The 25,967-nt window shown below is 44.2% G+C and overlaps 1 protein-coding gene across 2 annotated transcripts in view; it reads left to right on the top strand.

Annotated features, from left to right (window-relative positions):
* NPHP1 (nephrocystin 1) overlaps window positions 1-25,967 on the top strand; it is a 708,547-nt gene that overhangs the window by 600,713 nt on the left and 81,867 nt on the right. For both annotated transcript variants that reach the window (XM_085612188.1, XM_085612187.1), the window contains exon 17: window positions 7,611-7,723. In XM_085612188.1, the coding sequence (XP_085468314.1) occupies window positions 7,611-7,723 (113 nt within the window). The remainder of the gene's footprint in view (window positions 1-7,610; window positions 7,724-25,967) is intronic.

Below are 25,967 nucleotides of genomic sequence, written 5' to 3'. Positions count from 1 at the left end.
CACCCCCTCACATTGTAAACCAAGCACCCTGCCCTCAGGATTGATAGGGCCTGCCTTAGGGGTGACTGATAGGTTAATTTGTGTGTGTATGGTGAGATATAGGAACCTATACCTCAGTGAGGAGTGCTAACACTACCTCACCCAGGCTGCTGTAGCAGGCCTGTGGTGTCAGATTTAGTCTGCTTCCCAGGGGTGGCATAATAAATGCTTCAGCCCCTGGTAGGCCTGTGAAGTACCTATGCCCTTGGTACCTAAGGTACCATATACTAGGGGCTCATAAGGTACCACAGTATCCAATCACTATTGCATCTAATATGCACTCCAAGTTGTTTAGATAGAACAGAGAGACTGGTGCCCTGATTAGCAGGGACCCAGCCAGACTATAGCCAGAAATCAGTGTTAACATCAGAAAAAAAACGTGGGGGCAACATAAGTGCAGATCCTACTCTCCTACAATTACTAGGACCCATCATGACGGGCGTTCATGAAAATGCAAGAGATCTCCGCTAGGACAGGGAATATCCCTAAATACGGTAGGCAGAGCACATTTGCCTTGGTGGAAGTAAAGAACTCTACCAATGGCGATCACTGGGAAAATGAAACATGATGGGGGAACCTTGCAAGGTACGTGGAGGGGCCCCCTTCTGACTCAATCGGGAGCTCTCCGGACAGAGTACTGTGCTGAGGGGGCCTGCTGGAACTTAGAGGGCCCCCGGCCCACTGGGGCTGCAGGGGTCCGTATTACACCACTGATGGCGATGGTAATGACTCCATCCTCCGATATATAATAAATCAGAAGGTTAAATCTTTAACCAGGGTGAAACTGGATGGTGTGTCTGACAAGCGATCCATTGCGGTTAGCCTCAAATTGGGCTTGGATACTGGTATACCACGACCATCGACTATCATTGGCACTTTGTGCCACTTTTTCTTCTTAAAACTCCAATTCACCAATTTGGATACTTGTCATTTAGACCTCATTTTGTGTATTTAATTTTACTCTATTTTTCTAATATAGTTTGGGATTTTTATTGTTTTGACCTTATATCTGTTTTAATGCTGTGTAAAAACTTTACACATTTCCCTCAGTAAAGCCTGTATGCTGTGTGCCATAGCTACCGAGGGCTGAGCTCAGGTTAATTTAGTGACTTTGAAACTTCTCCTTGATAAGGGTTGTGATTATTTCTTGGGGTGGGTAGTCACCACCCCAAATAAATATCCAGTTTATACAGCATGTATTATTAAACTTGGTCTGCAACAGTAAATAGAAATATGAAACTGCTACTGTTTCCTGCACATTTACATATACTTGGAGTTCACAAATAATTTAGGCAGTATTTTCACCATTTGGAGGATTACTTTTGGGAATAACATCAAATAACTTTTTTGTGCAATCACAGATGTCTCCATGGAAATCTGTCAAAGATGCAGATATCCCATGCGGATGTCAAACAGATGTGTTTTCCTTGAGCATTAGGTGCACCTGTTTTTGAGGTGCAAACGTATTGTAATTTTTCTTTTTTTTCCTCTGGAGGAAAAATATATTTTTCATAGAGAAACTTTTTTCCCAAATCTCATTTTTCACGTCCATTTTGCTCCCTAAGAAACATACAGACCAAATAAGGTTTGTGACTACCCACCACCTCGCAAGTGGCCACTCATCTCCATTAGTTTGAACTTTCTGCCTGGAAAAACAGACTTAAGTATATTGTCCTCAGTGAGAAATTGATTTTTCAGCAAAAAAATCCAAAACCATGATTCGCCAATTTTACTTTCTCTGCACATGACTTCAATTTAGGTGTTCATAACATTTTTGAATGAGACCTCTTAAGCAGAGTCAAGGTCAGATCAACTTATTTTCTGCTGAATTAAAACAGTTTTGAACTCACGGTTTATTTTGTTTACTTACGCCAGATATTATGACCGATTTTCTTGTCCAATTTTTTGTCTACTTTTCTTTTTTCCCATTCAAGTCTGTCTTTTTTTTAGTCTAGCTAGGACAGTTCCAGTGTGAGATGGCTCAATGGATTTGGGAATGACATCTAATTTTTTTGTAGATGTACTTAATAGTTGAGCATTGACATACATTATTTTTTTCTATTTTTCCATTTCACAGATACTGGCATTGTTTTTCCTGATTTGAATTACAACTGTCTATTAACTTTTACAATTTTAATTATTTGTATACATTTTTCAACTGGCTACAATAAAGAGCACCACAGCAAAACTGTCTCAAGCCCACTCAATCTAATTAAAGTTCCCACAGTTGGAAGGCTTTGATATAAATACAAAAGCCAAGAATAATATCAACTTGTAATTAATACCCCTTCTCCCAAAATAGAACCAATTTAAGGGTAAAAAAGGGAAAAGAGTTGTGGTTGTTGGGTTTATTTAATGATCACAATCAGTGCATAGAGTGGGGGGTCATTTTGTCCATAACTAGAAACTCAGTGACAGATAAGATCTGCAGCATGACAGAGGGTGTGATGTTTCCTGTTGTTCTATTGGGGTGCCATTACTTGTTGTTCTCATAATGGAGGTGGTAATGTAAAAGTTTAAATGCTCTTTATTGAGGGGGGACAGATGTATTCAAATTTTGAGGCATAATCCTCTAGTGATTGTCAATGTAGTGAATTTGTGATGAGTGTGTGTGAGCTGTTCCATGGTAATGCCTGCCACATTCTGCTGAACCAAAGTGCTATGGGGGTAGGTCTTCTCTTTTCCCCAAAAAGTGAAATCAGCTGTCTAGCCGCCATGTGTGTATGGCCTAATTTATGTGAGGTTGTATACTCTAGCTCATCTGGCATTGTCGCAAACAGCAGGAGTTCTGGGGTTTCTGGAACTAGGTATCCAAGAATACCCTTAATGTGACACAGGACCTCCTTCCAGTATATTTGTATTACCGTACCTGACCACCAATTGTGCAAGAAAGTCCCTCTTTCCTCCTCCTCGCAGTCAGGTTTTGTTGACAGTGGCATGGAGTATGAGGTTTATGCGTACTAGGGTCAGGTACCACTATTACATGTGTTTATGCACTACTTCCCTTTTTCAGACTATCCAGCCACAGCCACTCCCATTTATTGTTTGCCAGTCTCTTCCCAGATCCGTCCCAGTTCCAATTCACAACAGTATGTATTTTCTTGCCTGTCTGCTATTTTGTAATGTATGTTATGAGTTGGAAATCAAGCCTCTGGTTCGCAAGAAATTGTTTATCAGCTTTTCAAAGGTTGTCAGGGTGGGTTTGCAGAAGCTATGTTTGTAGAGTGCAGCACCTAGTGGTTTAGTTTGACAACGCTATGGTTGCTTTGCTTCAGAAGTCTTATATTCCTACATCAGAGCAATTTTCAGAGGACAACCTGGTGGTCTTACTAAAGGAAGTGCAGGCTCTCTTGTCCAAAGGGGCCTTACAGAGGGTACCGGGCGTAGAAATATAAAGACTGGTTGGTATTCCTGTTATTTCTTGGTACCGAAAAAGGATGGAGACCTTCGTCCTGTTTTAAAACCTACATCCTCTTAATGCCTTCCTGGGGAAGGACAAATTTAAGATGCTCACATTGGTCCAGATTCTGTCTGCAATGAATTGGGGTGAATAAATGGTCGCCCTGGACCTGCAGGAGGCATTTTTTATTTTCTCATCCTTATGTCCAACAAAGGTACCGGTGGTTTATGATAGGCTGGGAACATTTCCAATTTGCCTTGCTCCAATTCAACCTTACCAGTACCCCTTAGGTGTTCACAAAAGTGATGGTGGTGATTGCGGTACATCTTCCTGGGTCTAGGATAGCGGTTTTCACCTACCTCAATGACTTGCTGCTGAAGGGAGACTCACATCAGTCAGTTGTAGACCACTGCCAGATGACAGCAAACTTCTTTCATCTTGAAGGGTTCACAATCAGCGTGCCAAAGTCACACCTCACTCCTTCGCAGAGACTTCCTTCTATAGGAGCCATTCTGGATGTAGTGCTGTTCAGGGCCTTCAAGCCATTTCAATGTGTCCAAGACATTCGGGCTATGATCCTGATGTTTCAGCTTTGGTCTGGGATCTCAGTGGGAGTGACTCTGAAGCCTCCTAGCCAATTTGCCTCCTTCATACTGCTTGCCAACTGTGCTAGGTGGCAGCTACGGTTTGTGCAGTAGGTTCTGAAGTTTCATTGGCTCATCAGCAGGGGAACCTTTCAGATTCTATCCAGGTTTCGGAGAAGATTGCAAAAGATCTGCAGTGGTTGCTTTTGGGCCATATCTCCCTTTCCTACCTAAAGTTGACGGTGATGCATTGCTGGCTTGGAGAGGTCATCTGGGAGAAATGGAGATTAGAAGATGTTGGCCTCACATGAAACCCTGACTCCACATCAGTATGTTGAAGTTGTGGACCATCTGCATGGTGTTGGAGGCCGTCCTGCCATCCACCAAGGGGAGACTGGAGCAGGTTCTCACGAACAAATCTTCCGCCATGTGGTACTGCAATAAGTATGATGGGTTGGGCCCCTGTGTCCTGTACCTAGAGTGTCTTCAGCTCTGCAACTGGCTGAACTGTCAGGGCATATCATTTGGTGTGATCTTTGAATGCTTGTGGGGGACGTGCCAGCTGATGGCACCTGACAGATCACATATGGTGACTTTGTCCCGAGAAAATGCCGGGCATTGTCCAATAATGGAGAGAACCCTGGCTAGATCTTTTCACCACTGCCAAGAACTAGGATTGTCATAGCTTTTTCACTCTGAACCTCCCAAAAAGACTCTCTTTGGGAGACTCATTCAGGCTAGAGCACAGCACATGCTTCTCCTTCCCGAGTTCTGAAGAAGATCAACAACGACCTAGCCCAAATCATCCTAGTAACTCCAGATTGGGCAAGGAGAGTGTGGTATCCGGAACTTTGGGGCATGAGCATCTGTCTCTGATCAGGCTTCCTCTTCAGGACAATGTTGAATCAGCAAGACTGGGTTCAATCTTCATCTCCATGCTTGGAGATTGAGTAGTGGCTGTTGGCTGCATTTAACCTGCCTCACGAGGTTGTTGAGGTACAGCAGCACCCAGCTATGGCTCTAAGCATGAAGTAACAATTTACTCTGACCATACGAAACTACGTGTCTTGCGTTCAGCAAAATCATTGTCCATAAGGAAGCTATGCATGACAATGTTCTTTAACTAACATGAATTTGATAGGATGTTCTAACCTGAAGGAAAGAATTTCAAAGCAGATGTACTGTTTCATCCTAGGCAATTTGGCCAGAGCTATGACAAACCGCAAAAATTGTTATTTATCATTACAGAGGGGTCTTTTATTGACTTGGTGATAGGTGGTGACTTTCATCTTCAAGAATGGAAGAAAACGAGAATCTGGATAGAATTGATGGTCATGGGCCACTTCTTGCATTGATCAAGAAGGTATTTTCCAAAGGGGAAAATGAGTGAACTAACCCACTCGTTTTTTGCAAGAAATTGCATTGTTATGACCTTAGTCCAACACATTGCATGCCTTCATGATTTACCACCAATCATTATCAGTGCTAGAGGCTTAGAGTTTGTATTATGGTTTTAAATATGGTTGTGCATGTCTGTTGATATGGACAACTGTTTCTTGTCTGCCTTTGGTCCCCAAGTTGATGGGCACACAGAAAATTTAAACCTGTGAATGGAACCGTATTTACATTTTCTCATGGCAACTGTCCTTAAAGATTATTGCCGCTCTTGATCTTGCTGAATATTTTGATAATAGCATGCCGCAGAAATCTACCGAGTTATTCCACTTTTATTGCTTCACTGGGCAAAATCCTAAAATTATACAACTTGAACTGTCCTGGAAACCCAGCACCCCGGTACTTACCCACCATGAACAACTGAAAGGCAATTAGGAAGCTGTTCAACAAAATCTAGAACAAGCCAAAAACCAATCCAAGTGGCAAGTTGACAGCCATCGCTAGTCTGGCCATTGCCAGAAGGAGATCAAGTGTGACTTTCCATGAAACACTTAGGTTTGAAAGACCATTAAAGTTTCATCCTGTTTTTTTTTACCTTACAAAGTACTCTGTAATCCTGTGACAGCTGAATTAGATTTTACTGCTGCTGCATCCGTTCACTCAGGTTTTCATGCGTTACTCTTGAAATTATATAGCAACAACACTTCAGGTGCTGTATCCCGCGTCTACTAGAGGCGGATGGATACATGGTGTATGAATTATGGGTTGTACTCCATTCTAAACGAGTTGCTGGTTGAATGTTTTATCTCCATTGGGAAGGTTACCGCACAGAAGGTTGTTCAGATGCAAAAGGGCCAACAGTACCAAGGTGAGTATCAGTTGGCTCATTCCCTTTTGCCCTGTAGAATTTTACCGGGCAAGGAAGGGTGGAGCAGCTTTTAGGGGTTTTCTTCCACAATTGCCCATTGTTCACCACCAAAAATTGTTGCTTGTCTCAGTGCTCTGTTTGGAATTGCGATAAAGAACGAGGGTCAACTGTCTGGTTCCCCACATCATTTTCCATAGAGAGCCTGGGCATCTGAAATCATTGCAAAGAAACTTCCTGGACACCCAGCAAGGCCAAAAGAGGAGAAAAAGAGCAAAGAAACAATTTACTCCCCAAACTTCAGCAAGGCAGGGCAATTTGATTGGGGGCATTTTGGGGCAGAATGTAATTTTCTGGCCTTTAGGCAAGACTGGAAATATAAAATTCAATCATAAACACATTACCACTTAGAAGTGTGAAAGAATAAAGCAAGATAAATCCATCAACTCCCCTGCCCTTGTGAAGGTCAAGAATGGAGTCTAAAAGCACCCTTGCAGTCGTTGGACACGGATGAAAGGGGCTGTGGACACCTTGGAAGCACTAAACCACCCCAGTGTAAAAATGATAAAAGTGTAAGTGACCTCTCCCACACTTAAGCAGTGGGGGAAGTTGCTGTTAGATTGAGAGTGGGGGGTTGAAACATTCCTGAAATAGTAAGAAATTAGTCCTTTGTGAGGTTTAAGACAGCAGCCAGTGACAATGCTGCTGATATAATCAAGCATTGAATGAGAATTGTTGGTTCTCATTTCAAAATAGTAACATACAGACATGCTGACAAATGAGCCATGCTCAATAGACAGCTTTTTTTTTTACATGTGTTTCTAAAACGGATGAATGGAAATATATCAAACCAACAAAATGTGTCAAATATCAAATACACGCACTATGTAGCTCTTAAGTATGGTGCACTTTCATTCATCCTTTTTTGTTTTTCATGGCTAAGGTTAGTTCCTCTTTAAAACTGAAAAACTGTTGTTTTTTGCAAATCCTGTGTAACATTGTTTACATTTTTGTATTGTGTTTTAACAAACTTTAGTATATATCACTGAATAGGGGACAAAGTGATTAATGATGCAAAATGGGGTTTGCTTTGATTATTGCGTCCACCTAAATTATTGAAGCTCAAATGCTTCCACTGCAACATGTATAATGCTCATAAGCCTATTATTGCACAAACTACAAAACATTCTATGATTCCTAATTAAGTCACAGTTAGCCTGTCTATGGAAAGCAAGTCATATGCCATTTGTAAATTCTGAACAAGATTGCCCATTTTTTAATGGTGAGTACCGTAACTGTATAGTTTGTTCTTTGTATTCTCATATAGCCTCCTTCCAGAAACAATGATTGGCAGTGTCTGTTGCATCACTCCATTGGTATATTACCGACAAATTCTTGGTGATGTGCTGCTGAAGGACAGAACATGTATGCAAAATACAGGTAAAGTAGCAACAGGTATTGTAATATATAATCCCCAAATTTTCTCTGAACCTGTTTGGAAACCAAATATTGGTGTAGTCATCATTCTAGAGAGGGTTTTGATGTTTTGTGTTGCAATGCTTTGCGGGTTGAAATTGGTATTTAACATTGAAAGGATGAGCAGGTATCTGGAATAAAAGAATGTTAGGTTTACCAAACAGAGTCCTGTCATCTATAAGAAGCCATTGCAGCAGGCGTTTCAATTGGCAATGAGGATTAAAAGAACTTTCAAGTTTGATAAGAATTGGGAAGCCCTTGATAGAGACTTCTAACTACAGACTCCTCACCTTGAGAATGTTCCCCAAACGCCAGGCGGGATCTGGAAATTTTTGATAGCAATTCCCTTGTGCATCGGTTGGTGGCATTATGGGACCCTGTTACTGATTTCTCCCATTCCGACGTGACGTCAGGGACTTTATTTCTGCACCACCTCCGCATGCAGACATCAGTTATTTTCTTCCCACGCCTTACAACACAGGTTCGGAGCTCATTGAATCCTCTCTACACTGCCAAAGATTTCTTTTCCTCAAAGAGTTTTTCCATTGTTCATTACATCCTCTCCTAAAAAGATTGGCTTTAAGCCATATAGTGATTGCAACAGCTAGATTATGGTGACAAACACCCGCAATGTCTTTCTCTTTTGCCGCGGCTCCAGGCACAACTCTGAACTGTGCAACTGCTGCACCACAATGAACAAAAAGGTAATCTCCGACCGCAAAGCCAAACATGCTATTGCTGAACTTAGGAGAAAGTCAAAGAAGACTTGGTCTTGGTTGAAGTCGAATGCGCACTCTTGTTCCTGAGGTTGATCTTGCAACCAATCATTGTTGAAGATGCGCACTTGAGGTAAGTCTAAGAAATGAAAAAACGCAAGAGGTTTAAACACCCCTTCATCCTGACACTCCCACTGCTGAGTCGCGTGACGCCCTGGGCACCACTAGGCCACAGAACCGGTCCTCTGTTTCAAACCTGATTGTGATGCTTGTCCCGATGTGCCAAGACTTCCCTGGGCCATTGGAAAAGCCTCAACAGCTCCATGAGCTCAAGCAGACCGTAGACAACAACTTTGGTGCTCCACCAGATCCCTCTGGAGAGCCTTTGGGTTCTAAGGATATGTGGTGATCTCCCGTCAGGTTACCACCAGTGGATCTGTCCCGACCCCCAATTGCGCCACTTGCCTTGCTTCAAGGCTGGCCCCTTCTCCGAGCCCAGTTCCACTAAATTCAGATCCAGCACCATGCCTGATACTGCATTCTGCGCCGCGGCAGACACCGCAACCCCAGGTCTCAACTTCGGCTCTGATGTCACTGATGCAGGAGTTAATAGTTTTGTCAGACTCTGAGGGTCATAATCCTTGCCCCACAAGGTCACAGCCTTATCACCTATTCTCCTTCACAGACCATGAAACATTGCATCACTGATTGATGATGATGATAACAGTGGCACCCCGATGATGATGAGAACATTTAACTGGATTTGCTGGATGTCAGTAGGCTGAACACCTCACCATACATTGGTTTATCGTCCCCAAAGCCAGGTATGGCGTCGGAGGAGTCTGCCGCCTTTGTAAAGGCCATATGGTGAGTGGCAGAAGTGTTGGACCTCAACCTGTCTACCACAGAGGTGAAAACAAGTGTCTTGATAGATGTGCTTAACCTTGAGCAAACAAATCAGGAACCTCTTCTGACTTTTAATGAAGCCCTCATGGATGTCCAGGTGAGCACATTGACAAAGCCAGAATCTTGTCTGCCAATTAATAGGCAAGTAGCAAGGAGATCCAGGCTTTCTTCTCCATCATCCTACTTCTGAGTGCTTGGTGGTGCAGGTGTATGCGAGTCGCCTTAACTGAAATGCCTTCCCAACAATGCCATCTGATAGGGAATTGAAGTGAATGGAGACATTCACCAAACTGATGTTTTGTTCTGCCAGTGCTGCACCTAGGTCTGTCAATGTATCTTGCCAACGAGGCAGATACTCGCATGCATTGTGGGACAGAGTAGCATATATCTTGCTGTCCCAGATGACATCCTTCCAACTCTACAGTCTCATCATGGATGGTCGGGTTGCGGCAAAGCATTCCATTAATTCAGGCTTGAACACAAAAGACTATCTGGGTAGGACATTTGGAACAAGTGTGGTGCTTTGGCGACACGCCTGAATTCGCTCCACGGTTTTCGCTAAAGATGTTCATCAGTCCTTGATGGACATGATCTTTGACGACTCTAGGCTGTTTGAAGCAAAGGCAGATTCGGCCTCAGAAAAATTCAAAGAGAACAAAGCCACTGCTCGCTCCCTAGCTCTAACCCTGCCAGTTCGGCAAATGTCCCAACAACTTTGCTCCTTTCAAACCTTCTGAAGGGGATCCCAACAGTGGCAGTGCTAGAACGAGCCTCAGCAACAACTGACCTCTCAGTCCTTTTGGGTAGAGGTCAGGGATCAAGCCAACAGCCTTCAGGCGACATTCCAGCCCTAGCCCTAGCCCCCTCCACCCTTTGCTGCTGTAAAACCACTTTAATTAGCACTTGGCAGCTCACGATCACCTCCCCGTGTGAAGGAGTATCCAAGCCCACCAATAGGTGCTTCAAAGTGTAGATCATGGTTGCATCCTACCAATCCTGTCATTTCCCCAGGGCATACCTCCAACACCACAACACCTCGGAGGTGACCACATGTCTATACTCCACAGAGAAGTTCATGTCTCTTGGCCAAAGGAGCAATAGGGAGGGTGCTGCATCACAGATTGTGACTGACTGTTATTCCCTGGTACCAAAAAAGGATGAAGGCCTTCACCCCATCCTCAATCTTTGCCCTCTTCCTCTGAACTTCGTCCTCTAGAAGGACAAGTTAAAAATGCTCATTCTGGCCCAAGTCCTACCTACCCTGGACCCAGGAGACTGGATGGTCGCATTTGAATTACAGGACGCCTATTTTCACATGTCCATCCTGCAATCCTACAGACATTACTAGTGGTTTCAGGAAGAGTGATTTGAAGTCTCCGTACTCCCCTCTGGCCTTACGAGTGCACCTCAGATGTTCTCTGAGGTGATAGTGCTGGTGGCAGCACATCTATGGAGGTTGGTAATATCAGTCTTCTCAAACCTCATCGACTGGGTACTGAAGGTAGGTTTGCCTCAAGCAGTCATAAGCTTCTTCTAGAAAATGGTCGACCTGTTGATATTGTTGGGTTTCGCCGTCAAACCTGAAGTCAAACCTGAACTCCTTCACAACTCTTCCCCTTCATCGGGGCCATCCTGGTTACTGTGCTCTTCCGGGCCCTCCCTCTGCCTCGAGCTAAGGATAGTGAGAGCGGTTCTGAGGCTCCTGGACCCTTGGCCTCCTTCTTGTGGACCACGCCAACTGGCACATGCAGCTCTGCAGTGGGATCTGAAATCTCAGTGGGCTCAGCACAAAGGAGACTTGTCAGAATCTCTCCAGGTGTCGAAGGAGACTCTCTCCCTATTCCGACCCCTCCCAGAGCTAACATTTGTCTCAAATGCATCATTGCTGGGTTGGGGAGGTCTTCTGGTAAAGGTAGAGACCAAAAGAGTCTGGTCTCCTGCGGAGAATCACCCCCATATCAACTTGCTAGAATTGTGAGCAATTTACTTGGCGCTGAAGGCGTTCCATCAGACCATCAAGGAGATGGTTACAGGTCCTCACAGACAACACAACTGCCATATGGTACTGCAACAAACAGGGCAGCGTGGGTCGTGGTTCTTATGTTAGAAGGCTCTTCCTCTCTGCAAATGGCTAAACACTCAGAGCATCTTCCTGGTTGCACAACACACGGCGGGACAGTACAACAGTACATAGTGGATCACAAATGGCAGCTGCACTTGGAAGGGATATAAGGCATCTTCCAACAGTGGGGAAAACCCTGGCTCGAGCTGTTCCCCACTGCAGAGAATGCACAGTGTCCAAACGTTTGCATGTTAGGGTTCTTAAGATTGTTCTGTCTTGGAGATGCCTTTTGCCTGAACTGGGGACCTCTCCTGCTAAGAGCACTGAAAAAGAAGAAAAACTGGCCCAAATCATACAAGTGGCACTACACTGGATGAGGAGAGTCGGGTACCCGGAACTTCTGATGGATACATCTGCCTGTGGATTCCTCACCTTTTGAATATACCCCATGAGCAGCATTCCCCATACACTTTTCTTCATAGCTCTCCCACGCCGACGAGGACGTCACAATACCATGGCTTCATACGTGCCATAAGAAGGCCTCATAGGTGGGCTGACGTCAGATCCCCATTTTCCACGCCGTCTACGCGTAATGGTTTTTCCAGGCTCTCCTTTTTAGGGGAGATTTATTCTGCTCCGTGGGTGCAACTTTGTGGCGGGTGAAGATGTCTCTGCCGAGAAACTCTAGTTTTAATCACTGCGGGGAATGCGGCGGTCTGATGTCCATCCCTGACCTGCATAAAGACTGTCTGTGGTGTTTGTCTTCTGACCATGATGTGGGAGCCCGCTCATCATGTCGCCAGATGAATCTGAAGGCCTTGACAGAAAGGAAGGCGTAGCTGTTCATGGCGAAGTCAAAGAGGCAGACAAGAGGTGATCAGAGGTTAAGAAAACTTAAGAAGAAGCAGTGTCATGGTCTCGACTTTGTTCTTCAGATCCAAAACCTCAGGCAGAAAGAGAACCAACTCCATCTCCGAGGATGTCTCTGGCTTCATCCTTGGCTCCAAGGTCGATGACTCCGACGGAAGGGCGTTTACTGGAGCCGGATTTGGATCCAGAGGACCATCCACCACCTCTGACGCCAGTGCCATCGAACCAAGAGCAGGAGTATATAACGTTAACGACTCTTGGATGCGATCCTTTCTGAATGCTATGTTTAGCATTTTTACAAGGGCTGTGACTCAATCCGGTGTGCCTGTGGGCCCCATGGTTCCACTTTCATATTCTCTCAGAGGATTTCTTGTCCATTGCTTTCGCAGGCACCTTTTATGCCTTTTGTGCCCATGACTCCATGGGCCTTGGCCTCTACAGGTGCCAAGACAGCCGACATGTTGCCACTACAGGAAGGGTGAGAGTCTTTTAACGCCACATGAACCCTGATTGGCGCCATCTGGATCCAAACTGACGCTGCGTCATTTGGATCTGAACTGGTGCTGCGTCATTTGGATCTGAACTGACGCTGCGTTGTCCGGATCCGACTTCTCTGCTCCGACCATCTTCTGATCAGCCTATGGCGGAAGTGCCAAAGCCATCGCCTCCTCAAACAAGAAAAGTACAAAATGCTGACCCTAGCACAGGTTCTTCTTGCACTGGTCTTGGAAGACTAGATGGTGCCGATCAATTTACAGAATGCGTATTTTCACATTCCCATTCTGAAATTGCATCAGAGTACCTTCGCTTTATGGTGGGGTCTCAGCATTATCAGTTTACAGTCCTTCTGTTCGGCACCGTGGGTCTTCACAAAAGTGGTGGAGGAACATCTCAAAAGATCGAGGATACCTGTAGTCCTGTATCTAGGAGATTGTCTGCTCAAAGCGAAGTCGCCAAAGATGGTGTTGCACCATGTGCAGCTGACAACGCCACTGTTGTTCAGCTTGGAATTTTCAGTAAATGTACCCAAATCTCACCTGAAGCCTTCTCAGCACAACCTGTTCATAGGGGCAGTACTGGACTCTACAGTGAGATGTGCTTTCCCACCTCTTCCGAGGATTCAGGACATTTAGGCTATGATTTTGCTGTTTCAGAATGGAGCTTTTGTTCCAGGCCTGAAGGTCTTTTGCCTGCTCGGTCAATTAGCTTTCTTCATTGTGTTGGTCAACCATCCACGCTGGCATATGAGGGCTCTTCCGTGGTGCCTCTGCAGGCAGTGGTTTCAACACAACGGAGATCTCGAGAAATTGGTCAAGATCTCCGGTGACACTAGGGCGAATCCGCAATATTGGGATGTGTCCGGCAACCCGCCTCAAAGGAAGCCACTTCACTCTCCTCCTCCAGTGGCCATAGTGATAACGTATACCTCCACTCTAGGTTGGGGAGCTCATCTGGGGGATTTGGAGGTCAAAGGTCTTTGTCTCCTGAGGAAAGACTGTTGCACATCAATCTTTTGGAATTGTGGGCGATACGTCTGGCTCTCAAGGCCTTCCTACCTTCCCTTTCATGGTCAATCAGTTCAGTTCTTAACGGACAATACTACCGCAATGTGGTATATCAACAAACAGAGAGGAGTAGGGTTGTATCTACTCTGCAGAGCAGCTCTGCCACTTTGATTCTAGACTCAGGCCCATCAGATTTGAATCTTTGCAAATCACTTGGCCGTTCTGAACAGTCTCAGACAGCAGTATTCGGCCCATCACGACTGGCGTCACCATCCTAAAGTGATACAGCACATTTTCAGGATGTGGGGGATTCCTCGGTTTGACCTGTTTGCATCTCACGAGAACGCACACTACCCGTCGTTCTGCAGACTCCAGTATCCAAAGCAGGGAGCGTTGGGGACAGATTTCAGTTAGATTAGAGCTTCCGTCTTCTTTACATGTTTTCCCCCATACCTATGATTTATCGGGTTTTGAGGAAGAATTGCCAAGTCATATTAATAGCCCCGGATTGGCCGCAAAGGGTGTAGTACACGGACCTTCTTTATCTCTCATTCTGCCCTCCGCTCCGTTTCCCTCTCAGGGCAGACCTCCTCTAGCAATCGCAGGGGCAGGTTCTACACTCTCACTTCCAGAGCCTGCACCTTCATGCCTGGAGAATGAACTGGGCAACCTGAGTTCTTTCTCTCTCCCACCTGGTGTGGCGGTCTATGCTGGCAGGTGTGCGAAATTCGTTAAATGGTGTGGACAGAAATCAATTGATCCTCTGAAAACCCATTTATCAGATGTTTTAAGTTTTTCGCTATCCCTGGCTCAGCAAGGTTGCTTTGTTGCAACTGTTAAAGGTTATCTATCTGCCTTATTGGCATTTCTTTGATTGCCAGATCAGCCTTCACTTTTAAAGACCCCTATAGTTATGAGATTTATGAAGGGGCTCATTAATAAGTTTCTTCCCACTCCGTTTATAATGCCCCAGTGGGATCTTAATCTTGTGCTTACGTTTCTTATGGGTTCTCCTTTTGAACCTTCACATATTTGCCCATTAATGCTTCTTACCTTTAAAACTATATTTTGAGTTGCTATTACATCTGCTAGAAGGGTGATTGAGTTGCAGGCCCTTAGTTCTAAGCCTCCCTTCACATCCTTCCATACGGATAAGATGGTGCTGAGGACCAGAGTTGCTTTCCTGCCTAAGGTGGTCAGACTTCCTGGTTTCGACCGATTCGAATGTTTACCGACATCTAACAACCAATCAAAATTGCACTCGCGCACGGTGTGCGAATCGCACCGTGCGCGCACGGTTAAGAACCTGAAAAAACCATAAAAAATAAATACATAACTTAGCATTTAAAAAACCGTACAAATTCACTGAAAAAACCATAGGTTTCACACACGTTATAGTTACGAATTAGCATTTAAAAAACCTTGCAAATTCACTTAAAAAACCATAGGTTTCACACATGTTATAGTTAGCTGGACATTTCACTCTTAAAAAACCAATGAAATTCCCCCGTTACAGTTTGTGCAGGCAACTATAACTCACGCGACCGCAATCCTCTACTGATGACGTCAGATATTACATCACTGATGACATATGTGTCTTTATGAAAAATAAATATTTGTAATATATGTATAGCTAAAGATTAATGGGTAAATAAGTGTCTAAATACAGTGATGTAATATCTGGCGTCATCAGCAGAGGATTGCAGAGGATTGCTGAACGTAGCCAGCACTAGCACTTTAAATATGTGGCTCTGTGAGCACAACGCTGTCATGTGAACAAGGCTCTAGGAGAGCCGAAACGTTATGGCCGTCGCTCTGGGCAAATAAATGAAAAATTGCACCTTAAACTGGTTCGTTTACTAACTTTGCAAGCGTCAGCAGGATTATCGAAGCTGGTGGAGGTGGTTATTTTGATATATGCGATCGTTGTTGGTTTCACGCGATCCACACACGGAACCCTCTCTGACTTCTGGTCGGCGTCAGGAAAGTGAAACTGTTTCCAGGTTTACCCGGATGTGCATGCTCCCGGAAGGAAGAATTGGCGTCTGACCCCCCGCAATACCGTCATCGGCAGGACTGTGGATACGGACTGCAAAGAAACGTGACGGAGGAGGCCCTATCTAGCTGTGGTCGGACGATACGGCAGGAAAAGGACCGGAGACTCCATCCAATCTATTATTGAGGTATCGGGGGAGTTGAGAGTTTTGGTGCGGCGGTGGGCGGTTGCGGTTGTGTATTTAAGCAATCTAATTTGAACCCCCACACGCCAAATAAGGGAGCCCTTAATTGAGCATGACGGCGGACAGCGTGCGTGAACGGGAGGCTGCAGCACTATCAATGTTTTCTGATAACCTCCCTTTACCTGCAGCGATTCGAAACGGACACACCACGGATGTGGTCACTCAGGACACTTCTCTAAAAGATAAATTTAGGATACTAGAAAAGAAACTACGAAGCGAACAAAGTAAGTGGTGGGAGTCAAAGTCCCTTCAACGGTACATTGATGTGAATCGGATCCCTCGAGGGCTACGTATTTTGACGGCCCCTAGCTATGAAAACCCAAACCCTGAATTAATGCGTGAATGGGCAGAAACGAACTTGGAGTCCTCACGCAAGCTGGTGTTGATTCTAATCAAGTACGCTGATATCGACAGGGCCCAGTTGCTCAAAGAGATTGATGAAATAAATGAGGATCTCGATAAAATTGACAATATTGAAGAAAAAACGAGATTGAGGAATGATATGACTGCCAGGCTCAAGAAGGAAGAGGCAAAAATTATGGAAAGAAAGACATTTAAATTCCAACGTGATCGTAACGACTACCAGTTGGGACAGATCTTTACATTTGCAAGGAAATATGACTCTCTGCGTATTCCTAAACCGAAGGCAAATCTTCCCAACAGGGGCACAAACAAAGTTACCTACACAAACGACACTACTCAATCAGACCTTAGATCCTTGGGCGGCAGTGACTCTGAATCAGAACTGCGTGGCAATCTGGCAGCAGGTTCGATTCCCAAACCGACTCCAGCTGAAGAAATGAATTTTTTATGCGTGGAGAGGGGGTAGACACTACGCCCGAGGCCAGCAACTACGGATCACGACGCAAACGAGCATATTACAAATCCAGGCAGAGGCAGAGGGCGAGGAAGAGGAGCCCCAAATCTAAACAGGAGGAGAGGAAGAGGATTTTGGGCAAAGAACCAGTAATACCTGAGGACACCAATACCATTATCAACCTGACGCCCTTGGAGTTATCGGAAGGTGACAAAAGGATTCTCTCCTTAGGCCTATCGTATGCACCTCAGAACGATTTTGATTATGCCGCCACGCGCCTTGATCTATATAAAGCAGTACGGAAGATGAAGCTCAAAAAATCATTTGCACTTCAAAATAAACGACGTAATATCATTGACAACACACATGAAACATCTCTACAGGATGCCATGCAGGACCTTTGGGACACTGAGGGATCAGGCGGAAGCAGTGAGGTTAATCACCAGACTGGTATTAATCTACTGGGGCTAGTTACCCCGTTCAGACCCAAATCGACATATAACCCTATTATGCCAAGAGATGCCCTGGATATATTCAATGAAAACATAATTGCAGGAATCAAGGTGCTGCATATGCAAACTCAAAATAAACGACACCGATACAATCGGCAAACACAGCAATATCATCAACTTATCTCCAAACTCAAAGGCAATAAAACGATTGTTGTCCGTCAAAGTGATAAAGGGGGCAATATTGTCTTGTTAACAAAGGAGTACTATGATCAGGATGCCTTCGACCAACTCAATGACAGAGACTGCTACACCCGCACAACCGCGGCAGCCATTCAGGCATCCAATAATGAATTTAGGGGCAAGTTGGCGAGCTGGAGGAGACACAAGCTCATATCTGAAACGGAGTACAATTTCTTGAGGAATGATAATCCAGTCATCCCCACCCTGTACTTTATTCCAAAAGTGCACAAAGATTCAAGCAGACCCCCGGGCAGACCCATCATTTCAGCCCGGGAGGGTATGTATGAAAAAAAATCACAATATATAGACTTTTTCTTACAGGATTTTGTAAAATCTTTGGATTCTTATGTGCAAGATACAGGGGACTTTCTGCGCAACATCGATAAGATTGAATGGAAAGATGAATACTGGATGCTAGCACTTGATGTGACCTCACTTTATACGAGTATTGGTCATAATGATGGCATTCATGCCATCAAACACTTTTTATCACGGAAACCAGCTCTATTTAGAACTCACAACGAGATGCTGATTGTGATGCTTGAATTTTGCCTGCTAAACAATAACTTTATGTTTAATAGCCTACTGTATCGTCAACTGAGGGGCGTAGCGATGGGGGCTAGTTTTTCCCCTAGCTATGCCTGCCTACACATGGGATACTGGGAGGAAACGATACTACAGAGGGATCATGCCGAATGCCTTAAAGACAAAGTGGTAGTTTGGTTGCGCTTTATAGACGACCTCTTTGTTGTATGGAATGGCTCTTTGGGAGAGGCACATGGTTTTATTGAGAAACTGAATGTTAATAATCTTAACCTCCATTTCACGGCAACGTGTAGTCAATCCAGTGTTACATTTCTTGATACTGAAGTGTACATACAGGCAGGCAAACTTGAAACTAGAGTGTTCCGCAAACTGACTGCAGGCAACTCCACCCTTCACGCATCCAGTGCTCACCCGCCCCACCTTATTAGAAGTATACCTTATGGTGAAATGCTGCGTCTTAAACGAATATGCAGCAATAAAAAGGATCTTGAAGCAGCTCAGTTACTAAGTAGGCAAAGGTTTAGGGAGAGAGGCTACTCGACTAGCGTTATTGATAGTGCCATTGCTAGATCTAATGCCCTTAACCGCGATGATCTACTAACATCCGCTATTAGTGTTACTGGTATTGCCACAGCTCAGACTAATCAGGGAAGGAAGGACAGTAGTTCACCTGATGCCTTTAGATTTATTATGGGTTATAGCAAGCAGCAAATTGAAATACAGAAAATCATAAACAGAAATTGGCCCACCGCACGGAGTGATCCAATTATTGGCCCTTTGCTCCCACAACGAGCTTTGATTACCTACAGTAGGGCCCCTACTATGAGAGAAGCATTGGTCAATACGAATCCTGAAACTATCAATAAAACTTCCTGGCTGCAACTCAATAGTGGGTTTTACAAGTGTAAGACCTGTAAAGCATGTGCCCATGGCATCAACACAAAAGCATTTACGGATCCATTCAGCAATAGACAATACAAGATCAATAAGTTGCTAACTTGTAAAACTGAGTATGCGATCTATGTCCTTACCTGCCCATGCAATATCAGCTATGTGGGGAGCACGAAACTAGCGGTTCACAAACGTGTGCTGCAACATTTACGTGCGATCTCCAACCAAGACAATACCTACCCCGTAGCTAGGCATTTCAAAGAAACCCACAAAAGTGACATCAAGGGACTCAGTTACTTTGTTATTGATTGCATTGAACCTAGCAGAAGGGGTGGGGATCGAGAGACTAATCTGCGCAGATTGGAAACACGCTATATCCTGCAACTCAATACTAAGACCCCATCGGGTTTAAATATGACTGAGGATCTGCACACATGCTTGGGCTAAATTGACCTGTATAACTGAGTATATACAATTTATCGATTTTCCAGTTGCAATTCATACGAGCAAAGGTTTCCACTTGGTCATGATGATACATCTCTGTTAACCTTGTTGGATTTTACCCGGTGTCTTATATGTGTATTTATATGGAATTTGAATCAGATATTTATTAGGCAATTTTTAACTCTTTTAGTCATTTGTCTTAATCTATTTAATTGTTTTAACTATACAATTATTTATTTAGTATTTTACTATTTATTTAGTTTTGACAATTTGTACTGTGTTGCTAATCTTTGCGTATTTGCACATCTGTAATCGTCAATCATTCCTTCATAATACTATTTTGGAGACACTGCACAAGCACCTCATGCTGTTGAACCTTCCTAACCCATATCCCTCCATCCTATCACCAACTGAACCGTTAATCTCATTGTACTCCTACCTCCACATAGCTTCAAGTGTCCGCAATCATTTGATATGATATTGTCCTACTTGTGGTACACCGGAGGGAGTGACCGATTTCGAATCATGGATATACAGAACATACATCATCCATTAGTTTTTTATCTACACTAGCACTAATACACTTTACTTTTAGAGCTACACTGTTTCTTCAGGCACATCTACTATGGGGTACATACATATCGTTTTTTAGTATTTGTAATTATACCAATTGTATTGTTCTCACCTATGGTACTACAAAGAAATTTGAACAATAGTTTGTTTTTATTCGTATTACCGCAGTACTTTGGTAACAATTGTTTACAATTTAGGTTGAGGATATTTGGGCATTTATGCTGCTATTTTGAAATATGATGTACTTTATATTATTTTAAAGACATATTTGTACTATTTACAATTATTCTTGTTATTGCCCTTCTTATGTGGTAACTCAGTGACAAATTTTGTGTATGTAGTTATTATTTTCTCTTCTATGTCTATGAGGAACCTCCCCCATGTGACCTCCCCATGTGATGTTGAACGTAGCCAGCACTAGCACTTTAAATATGTGGCTCTGTGAGCACAACGCTGTCATGTGAACAAGGCTCTAGGAGAGCCGAAACGTTATGGCCGTCGCTCTGGGCAAATAAATGAAAAATTGCACCTTAAACTGGTTCGTATACTAACTTCGCAAGCGTCAGCAGGATTATCGAAGCTGGTGGAGGTGGTTATTTTGATATATATATATATATATATATATATATATATATATATATATATATATATATATATATATATATATATATATATATAATGAGATTTTCTATATAACTCATAAGTATGCCATTGATTTGGCAGTTCGACTGCACGTGGTTATTTCATTAATATGATATGTACTGTATACTACGTGTAGGAAGGTGGATATCTGACTATGGTTACCCCCAACTTTTTGCCTAGTGTCTAGCTGGTTTTTCGACTTAGTTGGCCTGAGATCCTGCCATTCAGGGTCTCAGGCTGTCTGCTCTCTCTTTAAAATGGACTCCATGTACCCTAGGTACATAACCAATTGGTAAGGATCACCTTATTGGACCCTGTACAGTGTACCCTAGGTACCCAGGGCATAGGTGTACCCTAGGCCTCCCAGGGGCTGCAGCATGTATTATGCCACCCCTGGTCTGGCCTTCCAATCAGACACAACTGGCTGATCACTCAGCTGGGGCAAGGTCGTGTAATCACCCCTTGCTTAGATATAGTATACCTATATCTACCTTTAAAATAGACACATGTGTACCTATCAGCCACTCCTATGGCAGGCCTTAACAATCCTGGAGGCAGAGTGCTTGGTAACATGTGAGATGGTGCTCTAGCATGAGCTGAGCCTGTCTGCAGCTTTCGGAACCATGTCCTTATAGCTGTTCTATGATATAGCCTACCATATATTCTTAAAGTGCCTTATAATCTTAAACGGTTATGGTAACTATGGTTTGGCTTTATCAAAACATGTCGTGTAAGGTGTCTAACACTTTGGAATAATACCCCCATACCATTTCTGGTGATGAAGATATTATTCCTCCCTTCTAGAGGGAGAGACATGTTAAAATCCTACTTTGCTGTTTAACTCTAACCAAAGCCTCAGCATCACAAAATGGATGCTGCTGCCACAGACACAAGTCTGACCTCCTGCTGCTGGGAGTGATCCCGGCCAGGGAGGCTTGGACAATAGGTTTCCTGCTTGGGGAGGTGCTAGCACCTCCCCAGACAGACTTTAGTGTATTGGGGCAGGGAGGGCTGAAAGGAATGAGACATGCCTGGGGCACACAAGGTGTCCCATGCATAGTCCAGTTCAAACCGGTGCTGGGGCACTCCAGCCCCAGTCCTGGCGCGAAACTGGACAAAGGGAAGGGGGTGTAACCACCCCCCTCCCAGGTCCCACCCATAAGGCGTGACCTAGCAGGTAACCCAGCCCCCCAGATTTGGATAAGAGTGGTAGCTGGGCCCCAGGAGATTAGATTATCCTGAACCTGCAACTTGAACAGAAACTCTGGACCTTCGACATTCGACGAAAGAAGAAGACTGAAGAATCTCCCTTGTGGCCAAGGAGTGGCTACCCTGTGCAAACAGGCACCATCAAGGGGGTAATTCTAAGGTAAGGAATCTATCACTAATCAATGTCCCTTACAGATATATCGTTACCCAAGGTAAGTAACTTGTGCGTTAGTCTTCTTCAGTCTTGGCTTTTGTTGCTTTTCAGTGTCCTTCTTCATAGGTCTGCAGTATCTGATTTTCTGGTGCCAGTGGCTCCCCTAAATACTGCATTTAGGGGTGTAAGGGACTTTAGAGCTGTAGCCAATGGGCTACTGAACCCTGAGGTCACTAGGCCCCTTAGATGACCACTTCCTGTGGGAAGTGAGCATGGCCCTGTCCCAGAGTCCCTAAGTTTGGCATCACCAAGATGGCAAACTCTTAAAACTCGTATCCACTTCAGGTAGCCCACATTAGTGGTGGCACTACTCTGAAGGTGAATACACCTACGTGACTATTCACTTTTCCTGCCTGTCCAGGTGCCAAAGGGCTCTGGACAAAGGGGCCGATCTCCTGTATGGTGAGACCACTACCAAAGGAGGTGGGCTCTTTGAAGCTCCCCTGCCTTGGAATGCTAACCTGCAGGTCATCCTGTGGTCGGGGGTGAAAACAGCTTCTGCCCAAGCAGGCTTTGTTTCTGACCTCTTGAGAACAAGGCCCTCACGTTTGGGATTTAGAAGCTCGTCTTTGGTGGCAGGCAAGCAAAAACAAGTTTGTCAGCACACCAGTAGCTGGTAGGTTTTCAGGGAGTACCTCTAAGCTGCCCTCTGAGTGCATGTATTATTAAATCCATTACTGAAATCAGTGTGAGTTTATTGATATGAGATGTATGATTCCAAACATCCCTATTTTCAGTAAAGCGGATATGCAGCTGGGGAACTCATTTTCATCAGTGTCCAGCAGATGCTTTAATATGACTTCCTTGTTCACTTGCGCTGGCAGTATTGAAACTGACCAGCACAGAGGCATATATGTTCCTGCCGATATGTCCTCACATGTAGTATAAGTCACCCTGCCTTAAGGCTGTAAGGCCTGTTTTACGGTGACTTATAAATATTATAGGCATTGTTAGGCGACATGGCATGCAGGGATGTGCCTCATGTTGTGTTTTCTCTTTTGTCTGTTCCAAAACACGTAGCCTGCAATGACAGTCTTGCATGAGTTTGGTGAGTTGTCCCTTAGGGTGGCACAATTTGTGCTGCAGCTCTTAGGGACCCTCTTTAGTACCTCAGCCGTGTGTATCTGGGGACTTACAGAGCGTACTAAAGGTATTGCTGCTTGGGTAAACAATTGCACATTTCTGGGAAAGAGATATGGCACTGGGGACCTGGTTAGCAGGAACCCAATGCACTTCCAGTTGAAATCACATCAAATGGCAGGCAAAACGTGGAAGTGACCATGTCAAAAAGGGGCACTTTCCTATATTTACCATTAAAGATAGTTTTAAAATACAATTCTTTAGACACCAAACTTTCCTACTTGCTCCCAAGTGAAAGTTTTCACTTATTAAATGTAATAAGATAAGCCAATATTATCCTATGGTAGAGATAGGCCTTGAAGTAGTGAAAAACTAATTTAAGAGATTTTCACTACCAGAACATGTCCAGTCTTTTAAATTCACTGCACCCTGCCCTTTAGGCTATGTAGGGCCACCCCTAGGATGATGTACATGTATTAACAAGCATTGGAAATGCAATAGGTCTCGCAATTGTTGGAGTTGGGGCTATTGGCATTATAAATGCCAATGTTTTTTTACCTATGCAATAGATATGCTCTCCCCACCTTAATAAAATAAAGAACTCTGTTGTGGTTTATTGTTGTGTAGTACACCTGCAATGGTGCAGTAGCACTGGGAGTGAAAATGGCAATTCCGACTCCACATTGAAAACAGACGCCCACATGATTTGCTGCTGCGGAGAAATGATGCTGCTTGGTGCTGTACCAGACCTGGACATTTTGGAACGTTTTGGAACTACCTGAACAAAAAAATGGTTTTTGCCCACTATGTTGTACACGTGCGCTCTAAAGCCGATCACTTGTCCCCAGTTTGACATTCCTTTGGCCAGGCCCCAGTCTGCAGCTTGCTTCCTCTGATGCTGTGGGTGGAGAGCGGTCCTCAACATAGCAGCCAGACACAGCCTCCAGGAAACCTTTCAGTAAATTGCAAACACAAGCGCTGTTGTGCAAGCGCCCTTCACACAGACCAGTTCCAGCTCAGGCCGCAATGGTGCAAGTCTCCCCACACAAAATAGTTCTAGCTGTCACAACTACACGCATCTCTCAGGAAAAAACAACAGGTAGAACTCCAGCAACAGCATTACAAACATCCCGACTACCGCACAAATTCAGTAAATAATGGCGTAAGCAGCAATGCAAGCTTCTCTCACACACGCAGGTGACGAACAGCATAAGTTGCAGCACTGCAGGGTAACAGGTACAGCACAAACAGCAGCAATGGGACAGACATACACACACCGAATATAGAGCGCTGGCAGAAGCAAAACGCACAGGATGTACAGCATAATGTACAGCACAGGCAAAATCGATGTGAAAGACACACATAATATACACCACAGGCAGACATAATGCAATCATTTCTTGTGCACAAGTACAGCAATGCAAGTGTACCTCACAACATTCAAAGAATTGGTGCCAGCTTTCTCCACACTCGAAACAGAAGCTGCACAAGCGGCAGCAGATCAAGATTAACTCACACACTTTTACCATACAAGCAAGGCCACTGGAAGTGTGTTGTAGTGAAGTACCAAATTGTGTGGCAGGGTTGACTTAAAAATGCAGCAAGAAAAGCCAAATTATGCAGCGTAATGCAGCCACTTTTGTGGTAGTATTATTTCATTACTTGGTTATTTTTACACGTTAACACTCTCTTGGCAAAGTGTTACCTCATTTGTACCAGATTAGCACCAAAGTACAGCAATAGGCAACTGAAAGGAGACCAGTCAACCTTTATGAGGGGCCTTCCCCTGCACAGCAACACGTCTCGCTGCATTAATAGTAACATGTGTTCCGTTTGAAATAGAAACGTTTTTTGATAAAAATCTTCACATTTTGCAGAAGATGGATTATGTGGCAAATACATAATTATGTGGAAAACACAGAGCCACTGAATCGCGTAATCTAGTGGTTGAAAGTATGAGCAACAACTGCACAAGCTGCAGCAGTTCAAGATTAACTCACACCTGCACAGAAAAGGTAGATTATGAACAGAGGCCAGTGCAAGCACTCCTCACACATACCAAAAAGGTACTAAACAGGCAGGGCAGTGCCTGCGTTCATCACACACTTAATTGAAGTGCACACAGCAACAGGAAAGGTTCCTCCTCTGAAGATCAGGCACAGCACGGGTGGCAGTTCAAGCTACTAAACATAGAAAGAGTACAACGCGCAAAGTGTTTACTTCATTACAGCACTCTTGCTTTTACTCCATCACTGAAGCAAACCTTCCATCCTAGCTCTCTGTGTCTTGGCCTTCACATTTCACAGGAAGTCATCTTCAAATTAACCCATTAATGAACACAGCTGAGATACTGCTCTGCTCCATCAACCCCCGTAACACATGACTGACTCTACCCAACCCTGCTTGCTTTCCAGACCCACTCTTGAAACCTCCATGCTGCCACTCTTGAAACCTCCATGCTGACCTTTAGACAGAGTCCCCCTGACCAGCCATTCTAAAATAGGTGAGAGCAGCACCTTCTATTTTTTGGCAAGTGTCTAGGAGCGGGCATGGACATCGAGTGCTTCATAAATATTATCACCTACTTACACAAAATGGCTCTGAGAGTTGACAATGCCTCCTTGTGTAACGTAACTGCGACTTATGTATAAGCGCTCCAATGTCTTCTGGTCGAGTTTGCGCTATACGCCTAGGGCCCCTTGCAGCCTTTTCTTTAATAAAGAAAAGAAATACGAAACAAAATGTCAGTATTTGCAATTTTTAACGGGGTAGTTAATATAATCGAGGCTGATATTTTTCAG

The sequence above is a fragment of the Triturus cristatus genome, chromosome 6 (genome assembly GCF_964204655.1).
Source record: "Triturus cristatus chromosome 6, aTriCri1.1, whole genome shotgun sequence".
Lineage (NCBI taxonomy): Eukaryota > Metazoa > Chordata > Amphibia > Caudata > Salamandridae > Triturus > Triturus cristatus.
The sequence above is the reverse complement of the archived record's forward strand: the minus strand, read 5'-3'. Positions and strand labels throughout refer to the sequence as shown.